Genomic DNA, 12,436 nt, shown 5'->3' on the forward strand with positions numbered 1-12,436 from the left:
ACCATTAAGAGTCTCACAAAAGAATGCGCTCACCAACTGTGCAAGAGTCACAAGGATACTACTAAACCATAACTGCATGCAACAAAGTTGAAATCTCACCTGGATTCTGCAAGCACCAGGCTGAGAGACGCCCAAAGATACCAAAGAAATCATGAAGGTACTGTTTGCCAGACTGAGGAATCATTGGCAACATGGTTATCAGCACTAGGACACCTGTGGTGAGTACTACTACATCTGTGTCAGTCTGCAAGAAGGGGAAAATCCTGCATTAGTCAATTAAAAGTGTTGAACTTAAACCTACAATATTTTAATGAACCAAGACTATTTTCTCTTTCATGCATAACAACCCTAAGAAGAAAAGATTTGGGATTCTTACTCCTATTCTGCTGCTGCTTTTCTGTATAAAGACTTGACTTAAGTTAACAAGTGAACATGACCACAGTTCCATAATAGAGTAGAAAAAAAAAATAAATACTGGTATGTGAAGTATCTTACACACTGCCTTCCTTCCTTCCCAGAGCTAAGAACACACAGCATTCAGAGCCTGAGAAACTGCAAATCTGATTCAGGGTATTCAAGGATGTTGGCCAGTTACCAACGCAAGGGTCAAAAGCTTTTCTATCAAACCTGGTTGATGACTCCAGCTGCTAAGTATCTCATAAAGTGGTAATTCAAACAATAACTAGAACCCATACCAAGAGAAAGGGAGGTGGCAGTAAAAATTTTTAGTTAGATGACATCAGTAACAGAGAATCAGATTTTAGGACAGGACACAGAAAATGTTTAAACTCTCCTGGTGGGCTCCCTACTTGCTTCCCCAGCTTAATGCACATTTTTCTTGGTATTTCCTCTGCTTTGTCAGGACAGGGGTGCAAACAGCACAGGTAAGCCTGTGGCCAGATGCGCTGAGCTGGTCTTGGTACCTCCCAAAAGCCATTTGGGCTGGTCAGACATATTCAGTGTTACGATTTTTTCTTCATCTGTGTAATCTACAGCCTCTGTTCTCCCTCAGTCAGACATAACCCTTTCACAGCATATTTCACATCCATCACTATCCCTCTGTACACATCCCCAGCACTTCCACATCTCTGTTCTGCTCCTGCCAGCTTTCTGACACACTTCACTCCTCTCACAATCAGGTAAGACTCACACTGAAAAGGGTAACAGAACTCGTCAGGCCCATCAGGAGTTCCACTAACAGCACTTGTAGCTTCTTTGGCAGTTAAAAATTTGTTGTGTTTTTGTTTTGAAGAGCACTGGTACATGACTACATTTTATTGTCACTTATATGACTAATATAAATTCTTCACTATCATATTAATCAATATTACTGACAACACATTCTAGGTCTCAAAACACTTTCCATTCTTTATTCACTGTTACAATACTGTACAGTATTATAACTGATAAATTTGCAGATGGGGAGAAAAAAAAGCATGGAGAAGCAGCTACTTCCTTGTAATCCAGCAGGTCTGTAGCCAGGAAGGGAAAGCCTGCAAATTCCAAGGTAATTTCACCATGGAATAGTCTGTTGCATGGCCCATCTACACTGCAAGGGCAGTATACCAGCTGACATGCACAAATTTCAGAATATGCTAATGGGAAGTTATTGTATTTCTCATTAATTCACATTCAAGATATCCATCAACTTCACTGATGGTCTTTAACTTACTTTTCTAAAAGTTTTAGTAAACTTTCCTAACTCCAAGTTATACAGTGACAGTGGCTTTTACAAACAAGATTGTCGGTAATAACAGATCAGCACAGAATATTTAGCTGATGTAATTGCACTGTGGCTTAGTGTCCTAATCAACAATTTATTTTTCTCACAGCTTAACTAAACGACATCAAAACAGAAAACAAATGTCTTGTATAACAAGTACATATGTTTACAGCAGGTGTACAAGTGTTTGATGGACAATACTGACAGTTCTTACCTTGAGACATTTAAGTAATGAAAGGAGGAGAGGTGCTTGAGAAAGCTTATGTTTCCAAGATGGTTGTCGTCTTATCACATGTCCCAGCAGAGAGAGAGTGGGTAAACGGGTAGCAGCTTTGCCCATATATTCATTAATTTTGTCCAGTAGATGCTGATAGAGGATTTTGCAAAGAGTGGTAGAAAAAGAAAAGGTATTTACATTTAACTGGTAGATGCTCTTTTTCACCGATCTATATTCAGCAGTTTGCCACAGCTGACTATGGAAACTATGGGCATTTTACAAATATACAGGATCCAAAAGCAAATAAAACCCAGCAATAAATTTAAGTCTGCTGGCAGCCAAATGCAAACCATTCAGTCCAGAATCAGTCAGTGCATTTCAAAACATTTATCATAAATAAATAATTAAAAAATCCTGATCAGCAGAAGTAAAACAATTTGTAGTGCCATTCTCTCAATCTATTTAAAAATCCTTACTTGCTCTCAAAATACCCAATTTTTTTTAGGCTAACACATCCAACATTGAGCAAGTGGCAGCAGCACTGCAAAGAGACCACATCAGTCCTCAGAAAACTTTCATTTGTAGAGATTCTTTGCTTAATTGGGTCACTTTAAGCAACCCAGGAAACTGAGACCTTTGAAGGCTTTTTTTAAAATTTAACTAGCATTTACTATAGAGATACTACATCTCTACAACAAGGTAATTCTATACCAGAATGGAAAAACAAGAATTCTAAGAGATGCTATTTAAAGGCTGCTTCAATACCAGGCTAAAATCTGCTATGCTAAATAACAAGAATTTTTTACCTTGTCATGAGGCTCTTGCAACGTGGACAGTATATGCAGTGCCTGCTGAGAATTGGTTTCCAAGTAATAGTCCACCAGGTTGTTCACAAGCATAGGTCCACGGTCTATTTGTTTACAGCAAGAAAAAAAGCACACATTCTCAATACACTAAAAGTGAAGCATTTGTTACAGGGACATTGCGCAACTTGTTACACAATTAATAACGTAAACCAGCACTTAGTGTTTACCAGACCTCTGGGAAAATGAGACCTCTCAACTACATTTTCTAATTTCTAACCATTCAAGCAATTGCATTCCGCTCAGGGAAGGGAACGAGTTTTTTTAATAACTAATGATTACAGTCTAACCTTAAAAACCTAGTAGTACCTGAACTGCAACAGTGTTTTACCCAGTACAGGAAAAGAGTTCAGGAGTAACTTTATATTCTCTCCCTTCAGCAGATAAAGAGGACCAAGTTCATGAAAGAGTGCTCTCACGCTCTGAAAAGGCTCTATCAAGATAAGGGATGCCTTAATAGCAGCAACCATTTTTTCAAGAAAGTCTGAGTCTGTTGTTTTGTTTGGGGTTTTTTTGTTGCTTATTTTTAAAATTAACAAAATCCCACTACTTCCCATAATGTGGATAACACCTAATTCTTTCTAGATACATTTGAAAAAGAAAGTTCTATCACCTCCTAACTTGAGGCTATGCCCCAGGAAAAGCTAGCCATTTTATAATGGCATTTTAACAATTACATAACAGATCTTCCAAGAGGCAGGCCATTAAGCAAAATGGACTGAAGAGAAGCTTCAATCCTTAAAGCAATTTCAAGCTCAAGTATGAAGAGTTTCTTTCAAGTTGCATTTGCAAAGACTGTGTTTGATAGAAAAAAAACCCCATTATTCTACCTTTATTGGTGTGAAAGCAATTCCTCAAATTACGTAAAGGAATACATACCACAAATGAGATTATCCTTGAACGCAGCTGTTATATCTTCCAGGACACCCAGAATTGGAGAATCCAGCATTGAGAGGAGCTCACCAACATTTCCTTGCTGGGCCATGATGCATGTACTGACATGAATGTGGAGGTTAAAATTTCAGGAACTTCCTCATTGGTGCCTCTCTACCAGACTAGGAGAGAAGAGAGAGCAGATGAATGAACTTTCCTTTTTCCCTTTCAATCTTAAATCTCTCATTACTTCCCTACTTCTTTTCTGCAGTATTGCCCATTTAACAATGAAATGTTTGCTAGAGTTTACACACCTGTAATAAAAGCTGTAAGAGAAAAGTTTCCAAAGAAGCCAATGAGTCACAAGCAGAGTTTTCTTCCTCTTTTTAAGAGAGACATTAATCTGTTTTGCAGAAGAACTTGGCTAGCATGTATAGACTATCAGAGCATTCTATTACCATATTTTTTTGATTTGCTCTCCAGGCCAGTCAAGAAGACTAAACTTCTGAATAAAATGCAAATAACTCCCTGGAATCACTCCATTCTCACTTTCCTACAGCAACACCTCAACTAACCTTTCAAACCCTTTACATAGCGGTCTACACTCTGAAGAAAACATCTCAACATCCTTCTTCACCACTCTGGCTAGATTAGAAATTCACTGCCCTCAGCTTTTCATTATTGCATACTAATAGATTTGTACTTTAATACTTGCAACGTGGCCAAGTTGCAGCTGTCAGGAAACTCAGTTTGGGTTACTACAGCTGCTGTTCCTCAGCCACCCTGCACGTACTAAACCACAGGCTGAGAAGCACAACATACCTTGATTGCACATATATTATTCACGAATAACATATTAAAAACTCTGCAGTGCAAAAACTGTTTATAGATATTAAAACTCATATAGATTAGAACAAGTCTTACGAGGAGCAGCTGTGGGAACCGGGGTTGTTCAGTCTGGAGGAGACTCAGGGGGAACCTTACTGCTCTCTACAACTACCTGAAAGGAGGTTGTAGACAGGTGGGGTCAGTCTCTTCTCCCAAGTAACAAGCAACAGGAAAAGAGCAAACAGCCTCAAGTTGCCCCAAGGGAGATTTACATTGGACATTAGTAAAAGTATCTTCACCGAAAGGGTGGTCAGGCACCCGAACAAGCTGCCCAGGGAGGTGGTGGAATCACCATCCCTGGAGGTATTTAAAGAACACACAGATGTGGCGCTTCTGGTTTAATGGTGGGCTTGGCAGTCCTGGGTTAACAGTGGACGTGATGATCTCAAAGATCTTTTCAAACCTAAATGATTCTGTGATTAAATGCAACAGTGTGCAGATAACATGACTGGTCAGCTTCACAGTACCAAGCAGGAGTAAACCTAAGCCATTTCAGGCTTTTAAAATGGCTTTCTCTGATGTATCAGCAACAGAGGGATTCAGGTGTCACATCTATCTATCTATTGCAACATGATTCAATTTTTTCTTAATCCATAAGAATCCCAGGCTGTACAATCCCACTGGCAGAAATAATCTGGCTTCACATCAAACCAGATTTTATTAGCAAGGGTTTCTTCTTTCCTCCTACTTCCAGCTAGCACACATTTTTCACTTCCTCCATGGAAGGCAAGACAACACATACCAAGTTTACACACAAGATTTTTCTTTACTGCTGTTGTGTATACAGCACCTGTTCTGTGGATGAGCTGAGCCGCTGTCTGCAATGCTGTCAGCCACACACCTTTCATGATCACTAATAAAGAAAAAGCATGAAGAGGTTAACAAAAGGCACAATTTATTTCTTCCTTATCAAACCTTGTATATTCAGAACAGCAGTAAGTTCTTTACTAATAGCAGAGCTATGTATGTACCTGCTGTGTGAGGAAAGTCAGTCCTTAGTTTGAAAAAAAAAAGTGGTGCACAGTTGCCTTTTTCAGAATTGTCAGCAGGTTAACTTTTGCTATTGCCTCAAACTAAACGGCTTTCTCAAGACTGTAGTTTTGTACTGTGAATCTTCAAAAGCTGCTAAAGAGTTTTATTTATCGTAGGTAAAATCTTACATACAAACAAGTCCTCTCTTACCCTACCAAATTCTGAACCTAGAATAATTACTGTAATTGTTTAAGTCTTTAGATTCTAGTCAGAACATTGTTAGACATTAATTAGCCAAGGGCCATATATCAGTGCCCTATTTTAAATGATAATGCTGTAATTACTTATATACATATTACTTTCTTGAAAGCTTATGTTTAACGTTACTGGACAGAAGGAGTTAACCTGTCTACCCGTAAACTTTGTCATTTGCAACATACCACTCTGTAGTTGCAGAACTGCCCAAGGTCATTTTTATTAGGGCCACAAGACGTCAGCTTACTTAATCTGGCACTGACTGCAAATTCGAAGGTGATAATATGGCACCACACTCATAACAGGCATTTCACTAGCAACAAACTTTAGGTGTTCCAGTGATCACCATTCTGGAACATAAAACCCCCTACCCTCTGTTTTCAATGATCATAGCTGCACGGCTGAACAGGACAAATAAAATTTCAGTGCATCTACAAGCAGCTAGCAGAGTCTGCTCATTGAAGTGTTTCAGATTTAAATGCGATTTTCTTTTCAAGCCCCATGCTGGCAAGACCTTAAAAACTTGCAGACTGAAAAGTGGCTGGTACTGCAAGCAAGACTTTGAACTAAAGATAATAAAATAGAAACTTGAGGTGGAGGAAGATTCACTTTTTATCAAGAACAGAATGGATCTCGGCTTTCCAAAAAGATTAGAGCTGGGATTTGTTGTGGCTTGGGGTTCTGGGGTTTGGTTTTGGGGGTTGTTTTTTTTGGGGGGGGAGAGGGGTGTTGTTTGTGTTGTTGGGTTTTTTTATCTATACATGGTACAGACTCAAGCTTCAGCTTCTTTCTCAAAGAGCTTGCTGTTTAGAAGCCATGTTCAAAGAGTGACACCATCCTTTCAAAAAGTTTAAAGCCACTCACTCACCCATGCAACAATCTAAGGAGTCAACCTTCCACTTTGTTACTGATTTTCAGGAGTCAACTGCTTTTTCAGTTTCTAGTACTCACTGCAGTATTTAATTTACTAAATTACAGTTATACTGAGATACCCTGAATGCATGCAGAACTATATATGGGGAAATAAGTGTACTGCAAGTAACCTATTCCTTTATTTCCGAGAACACCATCTTTGAGACTGTAAAGGGCTTGCTAACATAGGTGTCTCAATTTCTACCAGGATACAGTCTCAGTCATGGTTAAGCAATAGATTCACCAGCTTCCTAAGCAACATGAATTAGTTGTTTAAAGTCTAGTTAACAAGAGATGTGTGACCACACCCCCAAACCAGCTGCAAGCAAAACCTGTTTTGAGATTTAAAGGAGCATAAATCCTAGTGTCTCTGCTTTTTTAGCCCATGAAGACCTTGTCAACTCCCTTTTCTTTGATTTCTCACCCCCCACCATAATGAAAATAATGCTTTTATTTCTTATTTTCTTACTAATAACAGTAATACTATTAAACTTGGATCAGATCTTCATCACACTAGTAAAAACCTCAACAGCAGGTTTCACTAATTCTGATATTGCCTGAGGAAATTCTATAGCATGGTGAAATCAAGAAACATGCTTTTGCAGACACCCTACATAGGTTCAGGAAGTCAGGTTCAACAATACACTTGCAGGCAGATGGGAAAAACACCAGTTATACGTTGAGTAGGTAAGAAGATTTCAAACTTTACGCTACTGGCCCGATGACACGCACAAACACTACAATCAGATAAAAGCAAGGTTGATACCACAAGCTTAGTTGCCGATAACAATACACACAGGTAACTAACAACTTCCCAAGCTCCCTAAACTAAAATGGCTCAAGTGACCTTCTGCCAATAAACCCGGCATATTTTAAATAAACTTGTCGATCACGCGCTGAAGTACTTTACATAAAGTGGAGCAAACTCCACTCCAAAAGCCCATGTTCAAAATATTAATAAAAGTATTTCAAACCACATCTACAAATGGGACAATATTACACACAGGTATTTCACTAGATGGAAAATTTATCTGCTGAAGTTACATATACTAGTATAATGTCATCACCCTGCTATACAAAATGGTCACAATTTAAAAAAAAAAAAACAAACCAACAAATAACAGCTTTCTCAATGCAGGAATATAAAGTAATTTGTGAGGAATGGATTTGAAATCTTCAGTAAGACTAAGACTGGAGATCCTCTAATCATATTGGGTCTGCAATGCCCAACACAAACAAACAAACCGGGAAATTCCAGCAATAGTCTTAAATCACGTCACACTTTTTTCAAGCAAAGACAGCTGAATAACTAGTTTACAGGCAACAGGCTTTTAACTTTAATCAGAAAACACTGTTCTGGTAGGTGAAGCACAGTTCCCAGGGCTCACTGTGTCAGTGTGATTTATGACCAGCCCCACAATTTGTGATGTGATTTTCAAAACTTGTAAATACAGACCTCAGGACAAGCCAGGTCCATGACCTTGTAAACCAGTGAGATCATCCATTGAATGCCACAGCATTTTTTATCTGGGATTGATACATCTGTAGTGAACAGGCTCACCCTTAAATCTTTACAGTATCATATAACAATCACACCTTTCTTCTCAAATACATAGGATACAAGAGGAGTCTCTTTAATGCTTCCATCCCTAGCTATAGCAATCATTCTCCTGTTCGGAGAATTTTCACATCCTTGCAGCCATGCTTGGAACTGACAAGATTACAACAAAGTCTGTAACTTTTCCATATGGTTTGAGTCACCGATTCTTCACTAACTGTTAAAATCAGTTTTATATAAAAGATCCAAGGCACTAGATAGTAAAGAGTGGAAAAAAAATACCTTTTTAAATACTTTTTAAAATGCAACAGTTTTATCTCACTGGAAGATACAACACCAACAGCAAACTTAGTCTTATATTCAAGAGCTTTCATAAAGACAAATTTTAGTAGAAAGTATTAATTTTAACTACCAATACAACTTTGGAGCCAGCTTACAGGAGAAAAAGAAGCAGCCAACAAGCCAAAAACCAATTTGGTTTAAATTTTTTTTTCAGTAGCTAATTTAACCACAACACAATACAGTTAAGCCACAAACACAAAGGAAAAGACTGTAAAAATATTCATTGGAAAAGGCTAAATAGAGAAAGAGATAGCAGAGTATTTCCAAAGATTATGACTTCTGTAAGTATTTCTGTCAAGAGAAGATGTTCTTCTGTTCAGTGTATTTTTATCTCGAGCCAAATGAAAAAGCAGCTGGTAGTGCCAGTTATGCGGCTCTGAGGGGTGGGGAGGAGGGGGACACACTCAACACAAAATGCACACTCCTCCCAGAATGTCCTTCACATTTGCTGTAACGTAGAAATTCAGACACCAGAAGCACTTATTCTGGGGCGATGGGGATCAACATCAGCATTTCACCCCTCTTCATTAATCATAAGTTAAATTTGGGGCACGTATTCCCCTTGCCCCCTCCTGCCAAGAGTAAAGGAGGCTCACCACCACATACGACAACTGCTGACAGCAATGAAGGGAAGCCAGACCTCAAGACTTAGACTTTTCCATCTGATTTCTACTGCCAGGTAAAGTAAGGTTCCGCTTTGGCAGAGGCCATGAATCAGGACACAAGTATTTTACAGCAATCACTGGTTTCAAAGAAAAACTCAGATTGACAACAAAGCAGCCCTTCTCACTCAAATCTTTGAAATGTTGGTCATGAAAGGATAAGCCTCACTCCCTCCCATCCTATATAAAAAAGATCCAAGCCTGTCTTATACTTCCTAACAATACTAAATTTTATATTTTCTTCACAGGCAAACTTAATGCTACCATTATAGAAGTGACATAAGCAATGAATGAAAAGTGACAGTAGGGAGAAAAATCACTGGTGGCAATAGAAAAGTAAGCAGCTGATCATTCCCTTTTTCATCAGCCAGAAATAATAACTCTCAACACTTTAAACTTCAGTTGAAACTGATCATTACAATTGGCAGTACAATTAATTTAATTTATGTAGTCATTTGTAAAGAATTAAGTGCCTGGCTTCTAGTACTCCATGTTTTCCTGGTTATTTTAAGATCTGATACAAGATCCCATTCCTAAACTCGATAATTCTAACTCATTATTATATATTATATTCTCCTGTACTCTGTTACAGATGCTTAACCAAGCAGCAACAGGAAGATCACAAAAACCCAATAACCCCAAACACAGAATCACGTTCAGCATTTTTAAAGATTCTTTTGAAACTGTGCTGTGCTAACAAACTATGCTCATCGCTACCCATCAAATTTCTGTCAGAGGGAAAATTGTTTAAAAGCAATGCACGTCAAAAAGAGCCGACACATGGTAGGGCTGACACTGAACCCTTTGGCAGAAGCCACGCTAACAAGCCAGTTACCAGCCTGAAAGGGAATGATTTAATTTCCTGATACACAAATGCATGTATTAATAGCAAATAAATAAATAAGAACGAGCACTGTTTTTCTATGCCAATTTAATTAACAATATACAAGGAAAATAAGTTCAACTAAAGAATCTTGTTAAAACTATGAACAGGTAAAGAGAGCGCTCTGGACTTTGCAGTAATGCATGTGCCTCCTGAATCTCCACAGCAGCTTTTTTGCCACCAAGAGAAACCTTTAAACAGAGTGAGGCTGCAATTCAGTAATCTTGAAGCCACTGCAAACTACCCAGTGTACTCAGCTGAAGCATTTTAGCTACTCCAAGAATTAAAGTAGGCATTAACTTTTAAATTAAAAACAAAAAATACTACCCAGGAAAGTGACAGCAGTTCACCACTGCAAGAAGTTTGCTCTGTATTTTAACGTGCTACCCAAAGAAATGCTTACGCTAACAAAGGAAATATTATTACTTGTCCTCATTATGTTTATTAAACTACACGAAAATATAGCAGACACATACCAGACCAAGATCCTAAGTTACAACACTCTTTCAAAAAATATGCAACTGTCTGCAACATGCCATAAAATCTGGTACCCTTCCCCTGCCTCCACCATTACAAAGTGCTTTGATTATTCAATTTGCTTATTATGGAAGGTATTTTTTTTCAAAGATAGATAGCCCTATGTATATATTCTTATATATATATGAGTGTGTGCACATATGCATGTGTGTTACAAGCTATTCAGTTCTTATATCGAGACTGAGTGGAAATCACATCACCAGCCCATATCAGGGCTAACAAGAAGGTGTCTGGCAGTGGTAAGAATTTCACCAATCTGTGTAAGTCAACATCCCAGCAGTCCAGCTCTAAATAGGGCCAGCATTCATTTTAAACTACAAATAGTTACTAAAGTCAAATATTTGTTTAAACACCAAAACATCTGCAATTGGACTGTATATCTCATGTGGGAAACCTTTAATAATGCTACTTTTTATCAGTCACCATGAAAGTAAATTCTCAATTAACAAAGAGTGAAGGAGTGGGGATTAAACACAGCCAGAGATAAAATCATTTTAATTAAAGCTTATCTCATGACACATTAGATATTCTGACTGTATTTTTATCTGAGTAAGTCCATGCAACTGCATATAAGGGCGATTTATTACTGGGTTGACTAGGCTGTTAAAAAAAAACCAACAGAAACAAAGCTGAATAAATGAACAAAGAAAAACAAGGCAAAAAAGTGTTTTACTAAGTAAAGGATTTTAAGACCATTATTTTATTTTAAGCTTAAACGTGGCATAGCTGTTTCTGATAAGCAGAGTATCTGACTGCTGCTTAGCAAAGTACAGTCAACTGCATGCAGAAGTATGTATTCCCAAGGCTTGCACTAATTATTAAAACTTCCTGACTTTTCAAAGATTCAGTTTGTAGCTGTTCATGCATGTAAACTGAAGAGGGATTTTTCCACCTAATAGGATCACTTCAGTAGTGCTTCAATTACGATGGATTTCTAACAACTTGCCACGGAAGTTTATGTCAGGGAACTACAAGATGAGACCAGACAAAGAAGGAAAGCCTTCTGTATTAGCATCCACTGGAAGGTTCTCTGGAAACAGCAGCTCTGGAAACAGTCGTGCACACAAAACCTGATCCCAGTTTCTGTGTTATTTCTACGGGGTTTGAATCATATCCTCCTTTAAGGCATGTTCTTTCTGTCACGCACTGCCTTGTAAAAGACTCATCAAATAAAAATAACAAACCGAAACAAACAAGGAAAGAAGCACTGACTAAACTGATAAAACAACGACCCCGCATCCACAGCAAACAAAGGCTGTAAACTTCAGAACTGCAGTCTTCCAAGTTCTTTGTGACAACAGGAAGCAAAATGTTTTCTGGTACAAGTCAACAACATCCTGACTTCACATCACCTCCCACCAGCCGGGCGCCAAGCCCCCCTCAGCGAGGGGACAGACCTGTACCACTGTGCAGCGCCTGCCCCGGCCCAGGGGACCCTTGGCGAGCGGGGGGGCAGGGCAGGGCTGGCGGGGGCCGTTGGGGCGGCTGACACGGAGGCGCGGAGGCTTCTTCGGCCGAGCGCGCAGAGCCGGAGCGGCGCGGCCCTGGCGGGGGACCGGGGGGGCAGCGCCCAGCCCCGGGCAGCCCGGCCGCGGGGGGCGGGAGTGGCTGGGGGGGAGGGAAAGGGGGCGGCGGGGGGAAGGGGACGAGGGGGGAAGGGGACGAAGGGGGAGCATCGCCCCCTCCCCCCCCCCGCCCCACCAGACTTCACCCTCGCCTTCCCATCCCCCCGGCCCCTTCCCTTTCCCCAG

At 39.5% G+C, this 12,436-nt stretch overlaps 1 protein-coding gene across 5 annotated transcripts in view; it reads right to left on the reverse strand.

Moving 5' to 3' along the window:
• The window catches only part of TSC1 (TSC complex subunit 1), a 28,960-nt gene that overhangs the window by 16,236 nt on the left and 288 nt on the right, over positions 1–12,436 (reverse strand). For 3 of the 5 annotated variants that reach the window (XM_056351109.1, XM_056351110.1, XM_056351107.1), the window contains exons 2-6: positions 5,355–5,417; positions 3,683–3,858; positions 2,747–2,850; positions 1,938–2,090; positions 100–244 (exon numbers count right to left, since the gene is read on the reverse strand). In XM_056351109.1, the coding sequence (XP_056207084.1) occupies positions 100–244; positions 1,938–2,090; positions 2,747–2,850; positions 3,683–3,788 (508 nt within the window). In that variant the 5' untranslated portion in view covers positions 3,789–3,858; positions 5,355–5,417. Of the gene's footprint in view, positions 1–99; positions 245–1,937; positions 2,091–2,746; positions 2,851–3,682; positions 3,859–4,600; positions 4,677–5,354; positions 5,418–12,436 lie in introns of those variants that run through there. The other 2 variants (XM_056351108.1, XM_056351111.1) reach the window with 2 other exon arrangements.

The sequence above is a fragment of the Falco biarmicus genome, chromosome 9 (genome assembly GCF_023638135.1).
Source record: "Falco biarmicus isolate bFalBia1 chromosome 9, bFalBia1.pri, whole genome shotgun sequence".
In the NCBI taxonomy this organism is placed as follows: Eukaryota; Metazoa; Chordata; class Aves; order Falconiformes; family Falconidae; genus Falco; species Falco biarmicus.